At 34.5% G+C, this 23907-nt stretch overlaps 1 protein-coding gene and 1 non-coding gene across 2 annotated transcripts in view; both read left to right on the forward strand.

Moving 5' to 3' along the window:
- Positions 1 to 23907, forward strand: part of LOC107043701 (irregular chiasm C-roughest protein) — a 120441-nt gene that overhangs the window by 89059 nt on the left and 7475 nt on the right. The window contains exons 3-8 of the mRNA XM_015265284.1: positions 4270 to 4470; positions 5796 to 5923; positions 10091 to 10242; positions 16358 to 16668; positions 17266 to 17506; positions 18363 to 18518. Coding sequence (XP_015120770.1) covers positions 4270 to 4470; positions 5796 to 5923; positions 10091 to 10242; positions 16358 to 16668; positions 17266 to 17506; positions 18363 to 18518 — 1189 coding nt within the window. The remainder of the gene's footprint in view (positions 1 to 4269; positions 4471 to 5795; positions 5924 to 10090; positions 10243 to 16357; positions 16669 to 17265; positions 17507 to 18362; positions 18519 to 23907) is intronic.
- Positions 2840 to 3069, forward strand: Trnas-cga. Its single transcript has 2 exons — positions 2840 to 2876; positions 3034 to 3069. It is a non-coding gene; the product is annotated as a tRNA-Ser (tRNA).

Below are 23907 nucleotides of genomic sequence, written 5' to 3' on the forward strand. Positions count from 1 at the left end.
ATTTTCTCAAATTTCTTGTATTTCCTCAAAATTAGTATGGTTTCATGAATTCCTTGGAACGGCTATAAACTCCGTGCATCCCCTCGAATTTTCTTGAAACACCCTGAATTTTCTCGAAATTTATAGAAATTCTCTGAATTCCCTCGAAATTAATAGAATTTTCACTAAAATTCTCTCGAAATGGCTAGAAACTCTGTATTTTAAGAATCCTTGATTGCTTTATTCAAAAATCCCTGTATTCTCTTCAAATTCCCCGAAACTCCTGGCATTCCCTTGAATTTTCCCTCAAAAAGGAAATTCTCCCCATATAAATTCGAGTAGACCACTTCATTTAAGGAAACAAACTCCTAATCCATTGCGGAAAAAAATATATGAAAGACAACTCATCTCTCACCACTCAAAAAAATCCTCACACACGACACACGCTAGTAGAAATCGATGTTTGTAGACGACAAATTTATCCTTGATTCCTCTTGAGAGGGGTTATAGATTTACACCACTCAAAATGAGTCCACCTAGAAGAAGAAAGAATGATTAATACTCACATTAACTTAACTTCATTTAATAAATGGTAATACTCACCTTTCCTACACCACACTTCTTTCTGTTTTAATAATTTTTTCGATAAAAACGACAGGAATTTCCACCGCACTTCCCACGTTCACACTTTGATTGTTTTTATTTAATGAAGTTGGCGTTGATAGAGACAGAAGAAGGAACAAATGGAATCTCTCCATTCCATTAACAGCAAAATTAAAATTGCTACAGAAATCACATTTTTGCTTCCGGATGAGTAAATGTGCTTTTTTTATTCTCTCCTTTATTCTTCACTTGGGAATGATTCAGAGCATGATGAAGAAATGATGGTTTTTTTTTGTTATTATTTGATCAATATCTTTGAAAAACAACTTGCTTTTTTTCTATTACGCATACTTTGCGATCTTTACATGTAAATAGACCCTTCGTTCTGACTCTCATTTTTATTTATCCTAATTTATCCTAAAAAACCATGTAAAAAACGTCTAAAACATGATTTTTTTAGAAATTTCCTTAGAATCACACTCGGGTTCAGGGTAATCACCCTTGTGTTTTTGACCCTTGTTCCTAACCCTTGTCCCTGACCCTTGTCCCTGACCCTTATATTAAGCGCCGCCTGAATTTTTGGGTCCCCTGAATTTTCCCTCTTTTTTTTTATTATATAAAAAAATATAGAGAGACACCATTTCAATGTATTGTTTTCGAGCTCGGCTTAGCAACCGAATTTCGTCCCGTGACACGTGTCGCCGATATATCGCTGTCCTTGTCGCAAGACATCCTCACGACGATTTGTAATAATTCGGACATCCTCGATCGGATGATCTACATAATACCGTTGTCACCGGAGCTCACTCTCGTTCCATCTCTCATGGTGTAAGTTACTGTAAGTTACTTTCGCTGTGAATAAATTCAATTCGATATATACGTTAATTCCGAGTGTTTTACGTTACAAAACCCTTCTATCCCTCACCGAATCCCACATTTTTTTGTTCATTTTTTTATCCATGTTTTAGCCGAGAATAGTTGCAAAAAAATTAATTTTTTTCTGAAATTGAAAAAGTTCAAATTTTCCAAATCTAGCAGGTATTTATTTTGACACCAGTTATGATTTTTTGGTCTATTGTCCATTTATATTATTTTAGCTCAAAATAATTGAAAATTGCTATAATTATTATTTATTTATTTTAAAAAAAATAGAATTTCAAGATTCTCATTTTTAACGAATAACAGTAATTCATAAAATAGTTGCAAAGAAAATTCATCTTATTTTTTTTCCTCAGAACTTGAACATTTTTGACATAAAATTTTCTTTTATTACTCACTTTAAATTTCATCAAAAAATTTTGTTTTCAAAAATTTTACTGTTACCATGATTTCAAAAATTTGTATTTCATAACACAAAGCAAATTTCTCTATTTTTCTTCCCAATTTAATCCCAACAATTTACCGTTTAGATCTCGGCCGACCCCCCACTTTGTTCGGTCATGATTTTGCCAAGATTCGATAAAATAAATCTTAACAAGATCATAACAATTTATAGAATTTCTCCTACTTGAAGCCTATCTTTCGGAAATCGCTTGGGATTGGAGTCAAGTGAATTACTGGAATAAAATTAGAAATTAATTGATAATTCACAATTTCAAATTTATTAAAAGTAATTAAATCAAATCATTTATAAAATCAGTAGTGTTCAATATCAAATCAAGTGTAGATCAAATCGATCTTCTCATTTCATACACAACTTTAGATTCTAATTATTCTCAAAAAAAAATTTATTGAAACTACTCAAATTTCCAAAAAATGGAATTCCCGAGTATTAATAAAAAAATCCATTCAACTTATGCATTTCTTTTGCAACTTTCCGTTATGTAATCAAATTCTGTGGTTCCCTATTTTATTTGTCAACCATTTGAAACACTAATTTATGTATTTTTTCATCTATCATTTCACGAGTTCCAGAAATTTCATAAATGCGTTAATCTGTTATCAATTAGACCTTTCACTTTTACAAAATTTACATAATATAATAATAATAATATGAATTATTTAATTGTTCTATCTGTATCGCGAAACTGGAGACGTGAAGGAAACTGCGGAGAATCTACACGTAAGCAAGCCGCCATGGCCCGGCCATAGCCATCAGTGGCCCCGTCCATGGCCTGGTCTTGGACCGGTCATGGGGGAGTATAACCGTTCCGTGGCCTTTCCATGGCCGTTCGATGTTTTTTCATGGCGATTTGGGTTGATGGCCGCTTTCCATGGCCGTTCATGAAAGACCACGGCCACGGGAAGTGTTCCGTAGTCCCCGGTAGCTCAGTTGGAAGAGTACCCGGCGCGAGAGTCACTGAGTGGCCATAAGTTTAAAGAAAGAAAATAATGTCAATATTTTTTTTCAGACTAGTTTTTAAGTTGTAAATTTGGTAAATTATGTATATAGAAGGACTTAATAAAAAACTTGGTTAAACAAAAAAAAAAAAGAAGAGTACCCGGCGCATAACTGGGAGGTCCCGGGTTCGATTCCCGGCTGGGTGCTGCGGGAATTTTTTCTCTCTAAATTCGAATAGTATTCGAATTTTTTTTTCCCTGTGGCCGTGGTCTTTCATAGACGGCGGCCATGAATCCAAATCGCCATGAAAAGCCATGGAACGGCCATGAAAAGGCCAGGAAACGGCCATAGCCCCCATGACCGAGCCATGGCCGGGGCCATATTGATGGCTAGGCAGGGCCATGGCGGCTTGCGTACATGTAACGCGGCACTGACCGGAATGAAGGACTGCGGGAACTAACTTTGGGGGTGCACTGATGCACTTTTATAACCTCGCTTTGTATTCGTCTTAATTAATGTATGAATATGGGATTTATGTATTTGTTTAAGAAGGGGGCATTACACAATGTCAATGCACCAAGGTACGCCTTGGTACGGATACCTGAACGTCCTGGTGATAACGTACTTGGAGTCATATAAAATACTTAAATTTCATTCAATAATCAAAATTCTCGGCTTATTTTAAATCCAATATTCTTCATGATATGCTTCTCATATATAATTGAATATTCTCAATTTTGCTGTCACTGTTCTATTATTCTTAATGGTCTATTTCCCATTTACGAAAAGAATTACCTAATAATGAGGCCTGACTATGTAAGGAGGTGCCGTTGGCTCATATTATCAAAAAAACAATCATCTACTTAGTCTTTTTCATATTTTCCCGTGTAATATCGATCAAAAATGAGACTCGTTTTAACTTAATTCCGATGAGAATCCAATCATTTCTTAATTACTGTCCATTCTCCTTTTAATTTTGAATAAAACTTTGCGATACGTCTCCTGACGTAACAGTACCAATTTTTTTACACAAACGTATTATACTCACACCAGTCAATGATCAAAACAACAAAATGTGCTTCATGTTATCATTGAAAACATGGGCAGCCGTCAAATCCAAAAGTACACTTTCTGAAGCAATTGAAAGTACAAACGAAAAAACTTTGCAGAATGATGTGTCGATCAATGCAAGGTGTAATAATTATAAGTGATTTATATTCTGTGAATAAATCAACTCAACTAAATCAATGACCTAGATACCAACCGTCAAAAAACAAAGCTACATGTAAATATCGTATTCAGCCACCCGTTGAGTTCTTTATAATTGGAAACTTCGGAAATCCCACCGTCTGACTCTGATAAAAAACTACGCCCCCAACAAACTCATGTTTTATTCCATGTTGCAGATCACGTGGATTGATGGACTGGGTAATGTTTTGCACTCGGGTATTGAGACGTCAATTGAAAAGTACGAGGATGGCCCATTGTTCACTGTTAAATCAGTACTGAAAGTTATGCCGAGAAAGGAACATCATAATACAACGTTCACGTGCCAGAGCCAAAACGCTGCTGATCGCACACCGCAGAATGCTAAATTACGTGTAGAGGTAGGAAACGTAAAATAAATATAAGCCACGAAAAGGGTGAATGACGTGTACTATTTCCCTGCGATTTTAAATTTAGGGGTAAAGTTGTGAAAGGAAAAGATTCCAAGAGCCACTTGAAGGCTCTGATTATTGAGTATCTTCCCAAGAAGGAATCAAATTGCAAAATCATTTTTTCATGTTTGTGCACTACAAGAAAAATGGTGTTATATCATTGGGCATACAAAAAGAAAAAAAAAGTATAAATTTTTACGAATCTATCCTTATTTCTGAAGAGTTCATGATATTACCTAAATCCGTTTGATTTACACCATCATTTTACCAGAATTTAGTGACAAAGACGCTCGATTTTTGCATGTTTTACTTTTTAAATCTTAGGACCGCACGTATAAAAAAATCGTATAGAAATTTTCTATACGGATTGCGTATAGAATTTCTATAGGATTGTCGTATATGATAGTCGGATATTTCTATACGGATATTTTTTATACAAATTATTTCCATACGATTTCTATAAGTTCGATCCTATACGACCCAATGCCACATGTATAAAAAAATTTCGTATGGAGTTGTGACATTTCTCTACGTTTTTCTCTGAAGCGTTTAGACATCTTTCGTATAAAAACAAAACTTTATGTAAAAATTTATGTATAGAAATAATTCGTATAGAAATATCTGAATATCATATACGCAAATCCTATAGAATTTTGATACGCAATCCGTATAGAGAATTTCTATACCATTTTGTCATACGTCAATACTTCCTTACAAATTAGTAACACATTCCTACAAATTAGGACTTGTTCTGCTCTATGTAATCCTCCTGGTTCGAGAGATACTTGCAAAATAATCTGTCATTTTCAAGACAACCAATTTTTGTACAGAAAATTTTAACTTTTCCATCTCTTACCCTGATGAGTATTGTCGGTATATGTTTACTATAAATGTAAGTCCTGTACATTTAGTACCATGTTCGATTTATGAATGGATCCAAAGAATTTGAAAAGTTTTTGGTTCAATTGTTCGAAACGATTGATGCACATTTCAAAAGGCATTATGTCTGACATGTGCAGTAGTTCCTTCACTTGGATAATAACTGGCTCTATGAGTTCACTAGAATTCATGACGTAATTCATATATATCTCATACTGCGAACAGTAAATCAGCCGCTTTTTAATTCTTCCCAGTTCAATATCATAAAGTGTACAGTGTACACTTCTCAAACTCGTCTTCCATTGAGCCCACAGATGTTCGAGACTCGCGGATTATTTCCATGTCTGTGAATTATTCTCCATTAAAATTTAATCTCATTTAATTCATCTTTTTAGGTACGTTATGCCCCAAAAGTTTCTTTGAAAATCCGTTCGGGTTTATCTAAAAATGGACGAATTGTTGAGGGCTCAGAACTAAGATTCAAATGTCGTGCTGAAGCTAATCCTTCAGAAATGGAGTACAGGTGAGTGTGAAAGTATAACGTAAATCTTTTACATTCATCAAAAAATCTACGCAGAGAAAAATTGCTCGAAAAATTACAGAAGAAGTGAAGCTTAAAGTAGCTTTACCCCTACGGCTGGAGTCATTGAGTCTATTTCACAAAAAATACAGTCTAAAAATCAGTATTTCTAGCTCTAAATTATTAAAATAAATCATAGAGGTCATGAGCATAAGTATTATCTTATATCAATTTTTTTTAAATAAAGTGCACATAAGCAGTTTTTCAATTGACTAGCTTGCAAATAACTGTGGCAACGCCGTACGATCATATGGGAAGTTGGAGACGAGCGGAGCGGGCGCCATCACATGGTCACTGTTGTCATGTCTATTCCTGTTGCCAGTATTATTAATAATAAAAAAAAACGATAAATCGTTATCCAACAGGTGCCAATATTTTTCATTATTTTTTTCTCGTTTTTAGGAAAAAAAATTAGATTTTAATCTTTGTTTTAACCGGAGTTGTGGTAAATTCAGCGTTTTTCACATAAGACCCTGAGTTAAATAATGGATTTTCAACATTTCCTTTTAGAAAAACTTGAACGACAATTAAATGAGGAAAAAAATTACGATTCCGAATCACACCGAGTTTTTAGGCGATTTGTTGTAGTTTTTAAAAATCTTTGAATTGAAATATAATCCCAAAAGGGTAGGGCTACTTTAAATTACCGAACGTTGTACCGTAAAATTGATTGAAAATATCCTACAATTTATTCTGTTTTTTGTACTTATTCATAAAAATAAAGACAAATTTGATTGTTCGTTTGCTGAAAATCAAGTTTCAAACAAGAAAATTTATCCTTTGCCGCACATTATCATGGAAAATCATAATGACATGCAACTAAAAAAAGAAATAAAAACACCTTAACTTCCACAAAATTAACTCCTCGCGTACGGGACCTTTCTGTTATGAAGCCTAACGTGCGCTTAATATCACTGAGATTCGACGAATACTGATGCATGAAAAATAAACTATAAGTAACAGGTGCCAATATTTTTCATTATTTTTTTCTCGTTTTTAGGAAAAAAAATTAAATTTTAATCTTTGTTTTAACCGGAGTTGTGGTAAATTCAGCGTTTTTCACATAAGACCCTGAGTTAAATAATGGATTTTCAACATTTCCTTTTAGAAAAACTTGAACGACAATTAAATGAGGAAAAAAATTACGATTCCGAATCACACCGAGTTTTTAGGCGATTTGTTGTAGTTTTTAAAAATCTTTGAATTGAAATATAACCCCAAAAGGGTAGGGCTACTTTAAATTACCGAACGTTGTACCGTAAAATTGATTGAAAATATCCTACAATTTATTCTGTTTTTTGTACTTATTCATAAAAATAAAGACAAATTTGATTGTTCGTTTGCTGAAAATCAAGTTTCAAACAAGAAAATTTATCCTTTGCCGCACATTACCATGGAAAATCATAATGACATGCAACTAAAAAAAGAAATAAAAACACCTTAACTTCCACAAAATTAACCCCTCGCGTACGGGACCTTTCTGTTACGAAGCCTAAAGTGCGCTTAATATCACTGAGATTCGATGAATTCTGATGCATGAAAAATAAAATGCATTAAAAATTGAAGCTACACTATCCAGCTTTCGAATGCCGTTGGTGGAATTGGATTTTCTGTCATAGTTTTGGAATTATCCAGTTTTGAACAGAATCATACGTTTTTGCTTGGGTCCATATATGTATATGGACTCCGTCCTTGAGGGATTAAATGTTTACAAATTATCCATATATATAAAGGAGAGCATCGGAGAATCTCGAATGAGGATGGCGCCACTTGCGGCCGCTAGAGGCTAAGGTATGATAGAGGACGGTAATCTCAAGCATTGTTCTCCAGCCTAGGTCCCCAAATAGTATTTCTCAGAGATTGTGTAAGATGGCCCTACGATCGAACTTCCCCCTCCCTGCTACCTTGCTCAGTTGCTGTCTCGAGTCCCCTTACTGCCCCACTTACCCTATCCGCTCGTCGGGCTACAAACCCACCTCTGTTAATACAATAAGTTATTATAATGAGAAATAAATAAAATTCTCAAATGCGTTTCTCGAAATTCACTTCTTTTTACAATATTTTATATTTTCATATTATAACAGTAATCAAACGTGTATAGTTTATCTCTTTCCATTCTTCACGATATAATAATTAATAAAAAATATAATTTCCATTAGAAAAACATTCGACAAGCATAATTTCTTTTGGCGTGTTAGCAATTTTGAAGTACATAACGATTATACAACAAAATATAAAAAACCAAAACAAAGTGTGAAAAATAAAATCTACCCTTATAAACATACATACATACATAGTAAGGGTTGAAAAACTGTGCACGATATTTACATGACTAGATGAGTAATTAATTTCTTTCTTTGATACGTTTTGATGACGGGACCAACTTGGAAGCTCGATGCTGATATTGTAACACTATTGCAGACAGTAGTCTTCAATTGGAACTGAAAATTGGGTGCGGCAATGCAATTTTGGAGATGTGGCCGTCTTGCATTTTAGTCAGTGGAAGATCCTTGAAACTCACGTCCTCATGATTGGATTCCTCTTCAATTAATCTTGATTCAGGAGACTTCCCTCGTAATAAATTAATGTAAAATGGCTCATCATCATCTTTGTATAAAGATCCCCCAGGGACTCGTAAAAACATAGTAACTACTAATAAACGAAATTTATGTCTCAAACGCACTGGTTGTGGATGCATGTCTCCAGATCTGGCTTGAGAAAAGAGATTTTCACATGGACTGGATCCGATCCGACAGGGCAATAGATAATCCAATTTGTTTGTCATTACTAAATCATTATGAAGCTGAAGGATAGTTGTAGTGACTAGAATAGCGCCACGTTGAATTGGCTTCCATTCGTTATTTGGCTCAAAATTTAATCCGTTCATGATTCAAATGAAATCGTTTAGTCCTTCAATTCACTTCAAACTCTCAGGATCCTGACCTAAAGCCTGTGATTTGTCACGGGCTGAGATGGTAGCAAACCATTTGTGTACCTGACAAATAAACCATCCGGTAGTTTCAACATCGCGGGGCAGCCCAGAGTTTTCCATACGTAATAAAAAAAACAGAGTCCGTCCAACTTCTTCGGAGAAAAATTGTGTGGCTAACCTTACATTCATCTTGTCAAATTGTCCTGGATCTAAGTGGATTGGTTTCTATTTATGAGGAACTGTGATGCCCCTGGTATTATCTATCACTTGCTGCTGAAGTAAGTAATCAACGTATTTCATTGAAATACGGAAAATTCAGACTTCAGAATTTGTACATATAGAAAACATCGCAATAGAATGAGTTATATAGAAAAGTCAACATCTATAGACCTCTTTCTACAAACAAAATATCTATTGAAAAAAAGCACGACAAAGCTATCTAATCTTCTATTATAATCTATATAATCTTCATTTGGCAATAACTTCTTGCTGCTCATGATATGAGCTCTCCATATCAAGCTGAATTTTCTAAATTTTAATACTTAAAAACAGATTCAGTCCATCCCTAACTCGTCGGGGTTGTATCGGTGCCTGCTATATCGCTACGACAGCTTGGCGGCAATCAGGGAGGTAGGGGAATTGAGCAGTAAGGGGAAAGGAAACATAGGACCTGGTAGAAGGGACGACTGGAACTACTGAAACGACGTCTCGTGTCATCGGTAGAAAATACTTTTTGGGCACACTTGAGATTATTTTCCTCTATCATGCCTCACTAGAGGCGAGACCAAGATAAAAAGCGCGCGTAACGTTCGATTAAAGCTACTGGAGGTACCTTTTCCCCAAATGAAGCGTAAATTTCGTGTTGGTGGTTTTGTTTACACCTGAGCAACGGTCCAATGATCATGTATTTTACGAACAAAAATCTCTAAACTGAAGAAAATAGTCAGAAGGATCAAAAAAAGTCGATTTAGCGCTTTTCTATTATTCGATGCAAATAATATTGTAAAATAAATTTATTTGATTCATTTCACCATGTAATATATTGAATATCCATTGAAGCCTGTCAAATATAGTTGCATTTTTCTCAAAATGAATAAATAGCCCCTACTTCTTTATTATGCCCAAACCATTCATACATATTCACACATATCAATGTTTTCCAATATTATCCTGTATAGGTGGTACATAAACGAGAAAACGGTAATAGGTGACTATACGACAGAGATGATAATCCATAATGCCACCCGGGAGCTACACGATGCGATCGTAAAATGTGAAGTTCACAACGAGGTCGGCAAAAGCGAGGAAACAGAAACCCTGGATATAACTTGTGAGTATTATGCTTCGATTCGTCGTCTATTGTTGTCCGTTGTGACATCCTATAAATCAGATGAATCAGGATTGCAGAACCTTGTCATATTGGAATTCCAACATTGAATTTTAATGACACGCTGTGAATACTTCGAAGGGATATTACCTAATAATTCATTATCGAGCGAATTTGTTGATCCAATTATCAATGAAAGATGTCTTTCCTGGAAAAATCTAATTTCTGCACATACTATGTCAGCTCTTAACGTCTTAGGCGTGCATCCATTATCTTAACTATTTTGTTTATGCTCCAATTGGATGGTAACAAAGTCAATATTTGTAATTTTTGTTTCCCAGTGGTATCCTCTTGAAGGAATTTCTCTTTGAACGTATCAATCATTGTCCATAAATCACGACTATCCTCGTGCGACTAGAAAAAGGATTCCCTAAATTCTGACAATCGTTTTTTTAGGTTCAATGAAAACTTTTCCAGTTAATCATCGACCAAATTCTCGTTTTGTAATTTTTTAGCAAGGATGAGCGACTTAGTTAATATTTGTAATGGCTGGTTGACAGCAGGTACACGTATGAAAACATAGTATAGAAATTTTCTATACGGATTGTGTATAAAAATTCTATAAGATTTCCGTATATGATATTCGGATATTTCTATACGAATATTTTCTATACATAATTTTTTACATAAATTTTTGTTTTCGTATGAAAGATGTCTAAACGCTCCAGAGAAAAGCGTAGAGAAATGTCGCAACTCTATACAAAATGTTTCAATACATATGGCAGAGGGTCGTATAGGATCAAACCTATAGAAATCGTATAGAAATAATTTGTATAAAAAATTCCCATCTAGAAATATCCGAATATCATATACGAAAATCTTATAGGAATTCTATACGCAATCCGTATAGAAAATTTCTATACGATTTTTTCATACGTGATAAGCGTACATCAATGCCCAATTCAGAGACACTTGACTGTTATGAACTGTGTACCATACTACCACTTGATTCTGATGCTGAAACACAACGATGTATCCGGTTGCAATCACTGACATAAAAAGTTATGTAAAAAAATAGCTCAATCATCTTACTCAATTTGTTGTCATCAAGACAACCAGAATCTATATGTTTCATGAGCTCTTCTTCTAGAGTAAGAGTTTTATCGGAATCACTACTGATTTGTAATAATATTATTTTTCGAGCCACAGGAGGACCGTTTGACTTTAATTGATCCCGGCATCGTGTACAAACCGTAGCTCCTATCCTCAATATAAATCTGCTCTGAACCACTTTTGAAATCTTCCGAAGATCTTCCATCTTTCTGTGATTCTTGAGGCCAAATGGATTGCAGCATCGATTACAACATGATTTATTTGATGGCATGTTATTGCGTCACAATTATCTCAATATTTGGAATATGCAGCGATAACTACTCAAAACAAATTTGACGTAGTTATTTTATTAACATATAATATCAATGTATGAAGACGTATATTCTTGAAGGATGGAATCACAAGACCATAATCAGAGTTTGTTGTTGATGGAGAGAAATAACAAGAGTAGGGAAGTACCCAGTTGCGGCTGCTGCTAAACAAACAATGAAATTCATTTGTTAGGTCTAGTCAGGTTATATATTTCAAATTTTCTCAATTTTTTTGAAGGAAAAAACAAGCAGAGTTGTAAGCCTTTTTGGCAGAAGCCATGTGACATTTACTTTTTTTTTTACCAATTCCATTGGTAATCAGCTTCCAAATGGATCCGTACAATTTCCCAGATGATAACTGCTCAAACAGCTATTCATATTGGTAAGGGGAATAAACCACACCGACCACTGATTCTGTCAGAGCCATACAATTTCATCCTGTAATGTCATAAGAGCTACAATTTTACCAAATTTTAACTTCTACCTCTGTCATAGCTATGACATTTCATTAAATACAAAATACCATAAATTGTTGTTATGACTTTTTAAGTCATATAGAGACGAAAATCATTGATAAAATGACGATGTGTAATTTTTTAGAAAAAAAGATTTTTGGATAAATTGTTCTGTGCCCGGATGTACTGAATCGATTAACATACAATTTTATACATAACTGTTGGCTCATAATACAAATTAGTACCCAGAATCTCAGATATCTAAACCAAGCTTGACGCGTATTATGGACACCACATTAACTTTAAAATGAAAAAATTAGAAAAACGCTGATATCTCGAAAACTTTGTATGGGCGGGTATACATATTTTGATTGATCTTAATAGAAGATATCGTGACAAATATTTTGAAAAAAAAGTGATTCGGCCCAGTAGTTGAGGAGATATTAAACATAACAGTTTTTCACCAAAATTTGAATATCTTCTAAACTACTCATCAGATTCAGCTCGTGAATAATACAGTTCTGTAGTATCATAAGAGCTACAATCCTATCAAATTTCAACTTCCTATCTTGAATTTTCAGCGAGTTATAGTTTCCACAACGATTTCCTAGTAAAAATGAAAAATGCCGATTATGACTGAACTGATCCCAGTTACGTAGCAATATTTTCATTTGATTCGATAGATACTATCATAAGGAATACTTTCCCGTCAAAAAACTTCAATTCGGTCACGTAGTTTATGAAAGATTAAGGAAAAAAGATTTTTGAGAAATGGCTATATCTCGGAAACTACTGGGCCGATTAAGGGTATTATGGCGGGGTCCATAGCTGGAAAAAAAGCAGAGAAATCAATGAAAATTGCTGAACAGATTATTCGATCCATTTGAAAGCCGTGTGCAAAATATCAAGATCCCTACTTAAGGTACTTCCGCAGTAAGTATACTTGGTGAAAATTTCGAAATGNAAGATTAAGGAAAAAAGATTTTTGAGAAATGGCTATATCTCGGAAACTACTGGGCCGATTAAGGGTATTATGGCGGGGTCCATAGCTGGAAAAAAAGCAGAGAAATCAATGAAAATTGCTGAACAGATTATTCGATCCATTTGAAAGCCGTGTGCAAAATATCAAGATCCCTACTTAAGGTACTTCCGCAGTAAGTATACTTGGTGAAAATTTCGAAATGGTATAAAGACGCAATATTTGGATCATATGTTGTTGACCATATTAAAAAGATATTCCCAAAATTTCAAGTCCCTGGTTCTCCCCATTTTCGAGATATGCATCGCCAAACATTCAATTTTTGTGTTTTTTTTCATTTTTGACGATGTATATCTCGAAAATGGGGTGGACAAGGTACTTGAAATTTTGGGAATAGTTTTTGAATGTGCTCAACAACATATGATCCAAATATTGCGTCTTTATACCATTTCGAAATTTTCACCAAGTATACTTACTGCGGAAGTTCCTTAAACAATAATAATGGGAATAATTTTTGAAGTTGCTACTTATACACGCGGTTGAATGGGGCATCGGTAATTTTAGTGCTTTTCCTACGTTATTGATATATACGGAGAGAAAAATCCACGACAATCTTGTTGAAGGTCTCGTCAAAAATTAGTGTGCTACCCACCGACGCCGGGACGTGTCAGGGGGTACGCTGGTAATCGAAATGTAACACTCCTATTATTCGGGGGACAAGTTAAAAAATAGTAGGCGCGCACCACAAAGTCGTGCGCCCGGGGATCCAAAAATTAGTGTGCCAATCCACTAAACGCCATACGATAGTCTACGTGCGTACGAGGCTCATTCATTCTTCAAAGCACAGAGGTCACCACTTAGTAAAGGAGCACAGGCGAAAATTTAGTGAGTGGCACACTAAAATTTGGAGAGGGGCCCGCCAGTTTTTCGTCTTTAGTTCCATAAAAATGCGATTCCTTAGACTAGTTTCTAATGAGCGGAAAAAAGTGGGGTGCAGGACACGAAATTTTGGAGAGAGTAATTCTAATTTGTGTAGAGTGTTCTCTATTTATTTGTGCCCCATTCGGTACGGCCCGTGCGTTAGTGGGAAGGTACACTAATTTTCGAGAGATTTTTTTCTCCGTGTATCGATAACGCAGGAAATTCACAAAAATTACCGATGCCCCATTCAATTGCGTGTATAAGTAGCAACTTCAAAAATTATTCCATTATTGTTTAAGTAGGGGTCTTGACATTTTGCACACGGCTTTCAAATGGATCGAATAATCTGTTCAGCAATTTACATTGAATTCTCTGCTTTTGTTTCCAGCTTGGACCCCGCCATAATACCCTTAAGCTGAACTTACGCCCACAAATGCTCCAAAGTAATACCAATTATGCGACAAAATTTCAGATTTTTATCTCAAACTTCAGTCCTTTTTTCGGGGGGATTTATAAAAAATTTCCGAAAAATTGGCATACACGTTCTGACATACATACATACATTTTCTAAAAACATATTTTCACGTTTTATGACATTCTACATCATTTCCAAGCAAAATTACGAGATCGTAAAAATCATCGATTACAAGGCTTCCATTCAGAAGCAAAGGTGATCTAACATTGAAAACGAGCCATTTTTTGCTTCCGAATGGAAGCATTGCAATCGTTTGTTTTTCACATTTTTTAATTCTGCTTGGAAATGATGCAGAATGGTCTGGAACGTAAAAATACGAAGTTTGGAGACCATGTCTGTGGGTGACACTGTCCAGTCGGTGATCATTTTTTCGTAAATTTGATAATTAAACAGAAAAAATCATTCCAAAAAATTTGAAATTTTTTCAGTTAATTGGTATAACTTGAGACTAACTCCATGCCAAACTTCAGCTTCATCCGTCCATTAGTTTTTGAGCAATAGCCATTCGTTTTTTAACCTTTTTTCACAAATATCTCAAAAAATACCCAACCGGTTTCAATAATTTTTTCTTCAAAATATTCGGCATGATGTCCTCTATCTAAATCAATTAAAACATATATATCCGTTCATACAAAGTTTTTGAGATATTTGGATTTTTCTGTTTTTGACTTGAACTCCTTGTTCGCGCTCTAACTTGAGTAAAAATCGAGATATTCAAGATATAAACGCATCCATTCGGAAGCCCGCAATCAATATATTGATGGCGAGAAAAGAATAGACGTCCTACTCAGTAGAATATGTACAGCCGCATGGCTGCAGTCACCTACTTGTTTAAGGTTTTCCTAAGGATGTTGACAGAATAATGGGTTAAAAAAATTTTCTATGCATCTAGATGGAAAATGTGAGAAAATGCGCACATTTTGAAGGAAAATGAAATCATTTGAAGGAAAGACATTGGAAAAATCATAAGTGGGTCACAGGTTGTATTAAAAAATCTAAAAACAAATTGAGGAGTCTTCTCGGATCACCTACAACCCCAAAAATATCGATAACGTGATTGACGATAGTAAGGGTCTTGAGCTGGTTGAGTTCACTTAGAATACCCCTTATATTTTTTTTTAATTTTCCGACGGCGACGTGGGGAAACATTGGAATATATTCTTTTTCTTTTCTTTTTGAAATTGGCAAATTGATTGGAGTAAATTAAAGTTCCACGGAGGGTTTCTTTCTTCGTTTTCCTGGCAGTCACATGGGCCATCGGTAGGATAGAAGAAAAACATTTCGGTCTTATCCAACACTGGATTTAAACATAAACTTATTTTCGGACACGAATATAGATTGAGATTTAAATTTTTCCTTATATCTAAATGGAGTTCATAATATGCATTTATGAAAAATGAGCCATACCACCATATACTGTAGGCAGAACATATACTGTACCTCCCATACGCTAGTCACAATATAAAGCTCCCTGATTACGTCTCGTTTCAGCACGTCATTAGTAATTCAATTGAAAACAAGTGGGAAATTGCTCTTGTCTTCATATTACGTACGAAGAAATTTAATAGAAAAACCCATTTTATATTGAAATTTCTGTTCGTTTTTGGCTGATTCTATGGAAATGGTCGACAGAAAATATACCATAGAAAAAGTCAATGGAATTCAATGTTTCTATACAACTTATTCTATTGAGATATTTTTCATAAGATTTCCTCGGCGAAAATTTTCCAACTTATTTTCATTTTTTTTCTTTTCATAAAGAAAATCAAACAAAAACATCAACAACAAAAATCAAAAATTTAAATTTGAACGATTACAAAGCGTTCATTCGGAAGCAATAATTAATATTTCCACTTCATTTTAGATGGTCCCCAATTTCGTCATCCGCCAGGATCCGTGGAAACCCATTACGGTGCAACCGAGATTCTTCAATGCGATGTGGATGGTAATCCAACGCCAGAAATCCTCTGGATTCATGAGGATTCAGACAGAATAGTAGCAACCAGTCCAAATATAAGTGTTGCAGTAAGTCCCGATACATCTGGACGTTACTACTGCAAAGCACATGTGGCTGGATTTCCAGAATTAACTGGATACGCCAACATCTTCATTCGTGCACCACCGAGTATTGTATCACAAAGGACCCAGTATGTGCCAGATGAGGGTGTAGTCAAGGTAAAATAAACAATGAATCCACGCTCCGGTATTTCATATCAAACTGTTCCTTTTTCTTCCATTCTGTGAAGGAATAATCGTAAAAGGAGGAAATGAAACAACGAAACAAATCAAAATGGAAAAGTAGATAGAAGAAGGGAGAATCGATCCTTGTGACAATCTTTTCCATATTCCTTTTTTTTTATCATTCTTTTTTTTACCTTCCTTTTCGACTCAGAGCGTTATATCTACGTTCAAAGATTCACCGTAAAATGTGACTGGACACTGGGCAAACTAGGCCACTCGTTTCAGAATTCACCAACATTTTATGTGTCGGTTTTCCAACTCAGAGGTTTACAAAACCCAGTGGCACGTATACATAGAAAACGTAAATATATGAAACTGAACAATTTTAGTCTCAATTTTAACCCATCTCTGCTGCCAGTTGTATCAGAGTGGAAAAGCGAAACAGAACAGAACCGGAGGAATGAGAGGACAGGAACAAAGGGTTATCTGGATCGTTAACGTCGATAACCAGTTATACAACCCGCATTTGATAATGATTTTGTCATTTCACGTCTTTTACTTTTTTTCTGTTTTTTTCTGGGACCTTTCCAGGTCAAATGTACTGCAATATCAGTGCCAAAAGCTGATTCCGTTGTGTGGAGTTTCGCTGGTCGTGAGCTAAATTTCTCATCAAACAATACACCGTTCTACGTACAGGAGGAGTATACACCAGAGAGAGTTGTCAGCACTGTTACACTTTTGGAACCTATATCGACGTACTTTGGGGATTACAACTGCACTGTTACCAATAGTTTTGGAACAGACTCAGTCATTATTAAACTTACGACTCATGGTAAGCTGAATTTACAGGGCTCAGATGGAGTAATTTATTCTTTATTATATGTAAGGGCGGGTTTAGATGACAGAAACATTTCGATTATCGCAGAATTTAATTACTCCAATAACTATTCTATGCTGTGTTAAATTATAATTTCATAGTTAATTGAAATTCAATACTTTATGCAGTCTATCGAGTCGGAAATGGTTGATTGTAGGTTGAATAATCCGCTTAGTGGAATGGGAAGCAAGTTTAATGATTGATTTGGTTGGATACGAATAAAACTAAATTGTTACCATGATTTATTAATCATAACAAATCAATTGAGGAATTAGCTTCATAAGGAAATCAAGTTCCACTTCATTAGGGTTTTATCATCAGAATGTTGACAATGCTTTTGGAATATTTGAGAGCATTCATCAGTCAGTGGAAACAATCAAATTAATGAGAAATTGATGAAACTAAAAAATTAATCCTCTTTACAACTATAGTTAAAGTTTCCGGAATTAGGAAATAAAATTTTCTCGAATTTCAATCTATTAAAAATACTACTGAACGTGATGTTCAATTTTTTATGTCATTAGGCCCGATAAACCGCGATTCTAACCTCGCTTCGCTCGGTTAGATCGCGATTTTCGGGCCCAACGCCATAAAATAGCGTATATCACACGGCGATAAAAGCATTACCTGGCGAATGTGGCTTTATATATAGACCGTGTCAGAAACTTCTTTAATTTCAATCGTCAAGCCTTTGACATTTTTCTACTGTGGAGGGTTCTGTAGAATATATTCTGGGAAATGATTTTAGGTTAATTATTCATAATTTTCTCTTGAGTCAAAAACATGAAATTAAACCAGACATGACGCTCAGCGTTGATTCCAGTCGATTGGCAACTCATCCTGATAATTGTTGGACTGGTGGTTTGTCTGATCCTCATTGGCATCATTGTGGTTCTGATTTTGCACTGTCGTGATCGTATTAAGCAACCACGAACCAGATCAGCTCAGACTCCAGAGAACGACTTGCGTAAGTATCGTAAGTAACAGTTCTATTTTTTTTCCATTTTATTAGATATAAGTTTAGGGACTGGATTACAAATTCCTATTGGGTTTCCTCAACCAATATTACCTAGAAACAAACATAAAAAATATTCACATAACAAAGATATTTTTCTCTATCATATAGTTTTCGACTTAAACATGCAATGATTTTCAAAAAGTCAGGAAGTATTTTTTCTCCTATGATAAAAATACGTCATCAACAATTTCCATATTGATATGGTGAAATGAGGTGAACTACTTCGTCGCTTGAGTTTTATCGTTTCATTGGCTGTTTCATTTATATTCTTTATGGATTAAAGAAATTAAAACAAAGGCAAAAGATTATCCGCTAATAATAGTTGAAAAATCTTTCTTCACTGTAAACCAATATTTATTCAACTATTCGATAATGGTCAAATCAGGTTATTTTCTCCGAGACTTTCAAAGAAGTGTACTACTTAACAATCCAAAAAATCTAACTTGGTTGTAGGGGAGTGTTGTCTTCACAATTTCAATGAACCAATGAATGCTCCCGGTTTGATCAACTGAAAGACTATTGGAGTATTTGTGAGAGGAAGAAGAAGTATTAACGAGAGAGAGAATGCTTTTTGAACAATATATGAATGGAAGAAAATACTAATATACCTTACTTATAACCTTCATCATTTTGAAATGTATTTAACAAAATTCATTCAAACTCACTGGATTCGACGATAAGCGATTTTTAGAGAAAACAGATGTTCATGCATCAAGGGCCAAAACTGTGACTTCGGGATTAATGCAACGTGAATATAATCGTAAAAGCTTGTGAAATCTAATGCTTACCGGAATGAATTCAATTAAAATGAATTTGGTGAATGAATTAGTTTTTCTGTGGGTCCTGATAATTTTTTCTTGTAATGCTTTTCACTTTTCCTCGTCCGGGGATTGGCATTGGTCTTTCTCGAACTCGTAAAAGTGAAAATCACTAGATGGAGTTTTTCACTCGCGTGATTCCTCGCCGTCGGCAGCCGTCGGTTCGAACACGAATCCTACACGAATAAGAAAACCGCATGGCACTTGTCTTGAAGTATACTCTTTTTATAACTTCAAATATTCAAATATCTAAAAAGGACATGACATTTCTCGAATTCACATTGACATCGATTAATCGAAAAACAGCGATTAATCGAAAGTGGCATTCCCCATTCCCCATGTGAAGAAGACATGACATCGAATCACAATGTCGATAAACACATCGATAAACCACAGAGTTTCGATATATCAAACATGGAATCTGAATCGTTGTAACCACAAATGCCAAATGTGGGCAATCCACATATGCGACACTCGATTCACGCGTATTTATGTGGTATCATAAACTGCGTAAACAAACGTTGTGTCGTTTCAAAATAGGAAAATAAATGAAAAACGAGAGAAATTTTTGGAAAAAAAATATGAATGAATGTCTGCTTCCTTTGAAAATATAAACATTACAGCCAAAATTTTTAGCCAACAAGGTAAGTGGGGTTGAGTAAAATCATTGAATTCAATTTCAATGAATAATTCTGCCATGAAGTGCATCGATCTTTTTTTGGGAGTCATCGTTGCATTTCTTTATAATAATTAACATTAGCAAGATTATGAAATTTCCTTTATTTCTTTCAACAGAATTAATGGAATTAGTTTCGAATAAATGATCATCTTCATAACCTTGCTTTCAATGATATGAAACACACAATAGGTTATAAAACTAGATGAATGAGGCTTTCTACACGGAGAAATTTGTTATAGAAAAATTACCAAACATGTTGAGTAATTTTGGAGCAAACTCGATTTTCAGTACTTTTTCATCCTATGTCGGGGGAAAAAGTGCGAGACGAATAATGAATTTTTCACCGTTGGCCGGGGAAAATTTACGCAATGTGATGGTAATTTGTGCTGAAACTGTAAAATTTACCTTGCATTCCATCAAAAATAATCCCACTGAGCCTGAATGATTGCTCAATGTTTCGTATAGTTTTTCTGTAACAGGAACATAATTTTTACCAAACGCGTTTGGTAAAACTCCACTTCTATTCGTCCCCATGACCTTCAGATGAGTGCAAGAAAAACAAGTGGACAATGGTACTTTTTTATAAACAAGTATAGTCATTATTGCTAAAAAATTAGCAGTTTACTTCTGAATGGGTTTTCTTTTTTGAAATTCTTATTTCACTATTCTCTTCTTCTATTTTTTCATGTCATAGTACTATCATTAACTGAAATGTCATCAAAATTTTGTGTATTATTTCCTTCTATCAAATAATTTTACATTCAGACCCACTCACGACTCAAATTCGTTTTCAGTCCAGGTTTAATCAAGGTTCAATCAAGGTTTAATTAGTGTATGGCGGGGATTTAATCAGGGTTAATTCAGGATGTATATTCTGTATGTTCTGTCAGAAGTTAGTCGGAACAATGAATCAATATGGATAAGGGTTCAACGTAATAGACTGGTACCTGAGTTTAATAGAGATAGAGATTTTTATATAATAAGCTCATGACGGTATTACGAAACTTGATAAGCAATGATGCAGTCCTCACTATTACTCCACTTGATTTTGAAGACATTGACATACACTTTTGAAATCCTGATTTAATTGATATCCCTGATGATTCTTTAAATCACACTGACTGATTTTCTCCTTCAAATCGGATAAACAATCTGCTGTGACTCAACAATGAATTGCGCGACACCCATCATATTCTGATAGAATGATGAGAGTATCGTTATCAATTTTTTGAGCCATAACCAATTCCATTCTGATGACAATTTTTTGAGTAATCGTTGAAAAATACATTTTTTGAAAAATATAAATTTTTCGGAATCTGTATGAAAGATAAATTTTAATTGGTGTCAATGAATAGAGCTTATTAAAGTCTGTGACCATGAAAAAACTTATGAAATTCGATTCATTCCTTGTAAGAAAATTTCGAGGAAAAAAATTAAGAAAAAGAACCACATGCATCCATATATACACACATACATACAGACACTATCTAAAAATCACATTATTTAGTTACCGTCACACAAAAAAATGGAAACTTAGATTTCAGCGATTATAAAACTTCCGTTCGGAAGGAAAAATACCCTATCGGTGTGGGAAATTTTACTGTACAGGAGGATAATTTTTGCATCCATACATATAATTTTTTTACTGAACGAATTATAAAATATCCTCCACAAACAGGTATTTTTTCATCGAATCACATTTTGCTCCACGATTACCATCCGTACAGTAAACTTCGCCACGATTTTCATGGTAATTTTTATCCAGCTTTCCTCTCCGTGTATTATAAATCATAATTTTTTCATTCAATCCATCTTCCAGTAAACTTGGAAAAAATACTTGGCATGGGGAGAGAATAAATAGCCAAAATTTTTGACCTAGAATCCTCAAATAGTTATATGTCATCAAATAGTTATATAGTTATATGCCTGAGATGACTCATCATTTGGTTTTCTTCAATTTGGCACTGGTGGAGATTCAATTTTTTTTTCATGAGGATGATTTCAAATAGAATCTAGGAATTTTAAAACGAAAAATTCAAATATCTACATGAAACTCCCAAATATTTTTATCCTAGAATTCCGAAATCCTCAGAAACAACTGAATTGAATATTTATAGTTGAGCGAGGAAAACATAATCGAGCCTGTAAAAAAAACAATAATCGAAAGGTGTAGAAATTCAACTAGAACTAGAGGGAAAAATTTAATTAATCGGATGAAGAAAGTAAAAAAAATGGAGGAAACAAAAGTGCCCCAAAAGACCTTTAACAAACATTCAGGGACGGAAAATTCAAGGAGACAAAAATGAATAATTTCTTCAATTATTACACGAAATGACAAATAAATGAAAAGTCATCGAATATTATTAAAAATAAGGTATTCACAGGATTCTATAATTTTTTAAAAGAATCACGGTCGGTAATTAGGGAAATGCCTGTTTAAATCGATCAGACGAAACGACACTATTTTTCAATCAAAACAAGCGTGAGCGATGAAAATCAAACAAAAATGGTAATAAACGAGAATTAATTGAAGTATGAAAATTGTCAGCCATTCATAAAATCAAGTGACACCTGGCTTCTACTTTTGCTCTGTACTTTTCTTATTTCCATTTGCTAAATCTGAGTTTGTATTCATTCGATACTCTGATGATATCAAAGAACACTATCAAATAAGACCATTATTAAACATGTAAAGCATTCCATGGTAAATATTTCAAGTCATTTAGTAGACTGAAAACAGAATGAGCACATGAAAGATTATCATGAATTTTTCAATTTCATTATATTCAGCGAAAAGTCCTTCAGGTGTAATCTCAGCATCAGACAAAACTATAAATTAAGATGCAAATCGAATGAAAATGAAACTATTAAAAGTCATGTTATGACTTAACAAAAATGGAATTGTCATTCAAATTCGTTAAATTCTCCATTACATAAACAAGACACAAGATCAAGACGGCCGGGTCGGCGCTAGTAACTCAAATAATTTTCACAGGTTAAAGGCACTCGAGCGATGGCCAGTCGCATGAATCTTTTGACGAATTCCGTTACAAATAATGAAATAAATAATATTTCCCAAAAATTAGGATCTCTTTACAATAAAGTTGCTATTCTGTTAATGCAAACATACCCAGACATTTTTTTTTACTAATTTAGTGATCGTCTCACGTAAATGCGATATGAAAATGAGCATCACGATGGTTCTTGGATCGGATGGAAATTTCCGCAGCATTTTATGTTCTGAGTTTAAAATTTCACTCATAAAAGAAATGACAATCATAATTGTTTTTTCATCACGCTGTGACGAAAAGTGAACTTTTCGGCACGCTCCGCGTGCCTAAAAGTCCAATTTCCGCCACATTGTGATGAAAAATATTGTTCGTAACTCGTGAAAAAATGTTTTTTGCACTCGTTACGAAATATACTATTTTGTGATACCTGCCTCAAAAGTGCACTTTTCGAAACGGATTAGTGTGCGTAAAGCGGTTGTTTTCCGCACGGCGTGCGTAAAGTGAATTCTCCGTAAAGCTTCGCTTTACGCACTCGAAATTCACTTTACGCACGCTCTTGAACTTTACGCACTCGTGCACAAAAACAACCACATTACCCCCACTACCGTTTCGAAAAGTGAACTCGGCAGGTACCACAAAAAATATTTTTGATGACGAGCAAAGTCGTTGACTTTTCTCTTATAAAAAAATGACTAATGAATAGAATATTTTCATTTCATAAAATACAAAATATTCATATAAAAATTATTTTTTTTAAATTCAAATTTGCATTTTTCTTGGAAGCTCCAGATTACGGCTAGAAAAGTCAGAATTTACACTATCATGAACTA

The sequence above is a fragment of the Diachasma alloeum genome, unplaced genomic scaffold (genome assembly GCF_001412515.2).
Source record: "Diachasma alloeum isolate Michigan unplaced genomic scaffold, Dall2.0 Dall_scaffold_00617, whole genome shotgun sequence".
NCBI classification, from domain to species: domain Eukaryota; kingdom Metazoa; phylum Arthropoda; class Insecta; order Hymenoptera; family Braconidae; genus Diachasma; species Diachasma alloeum.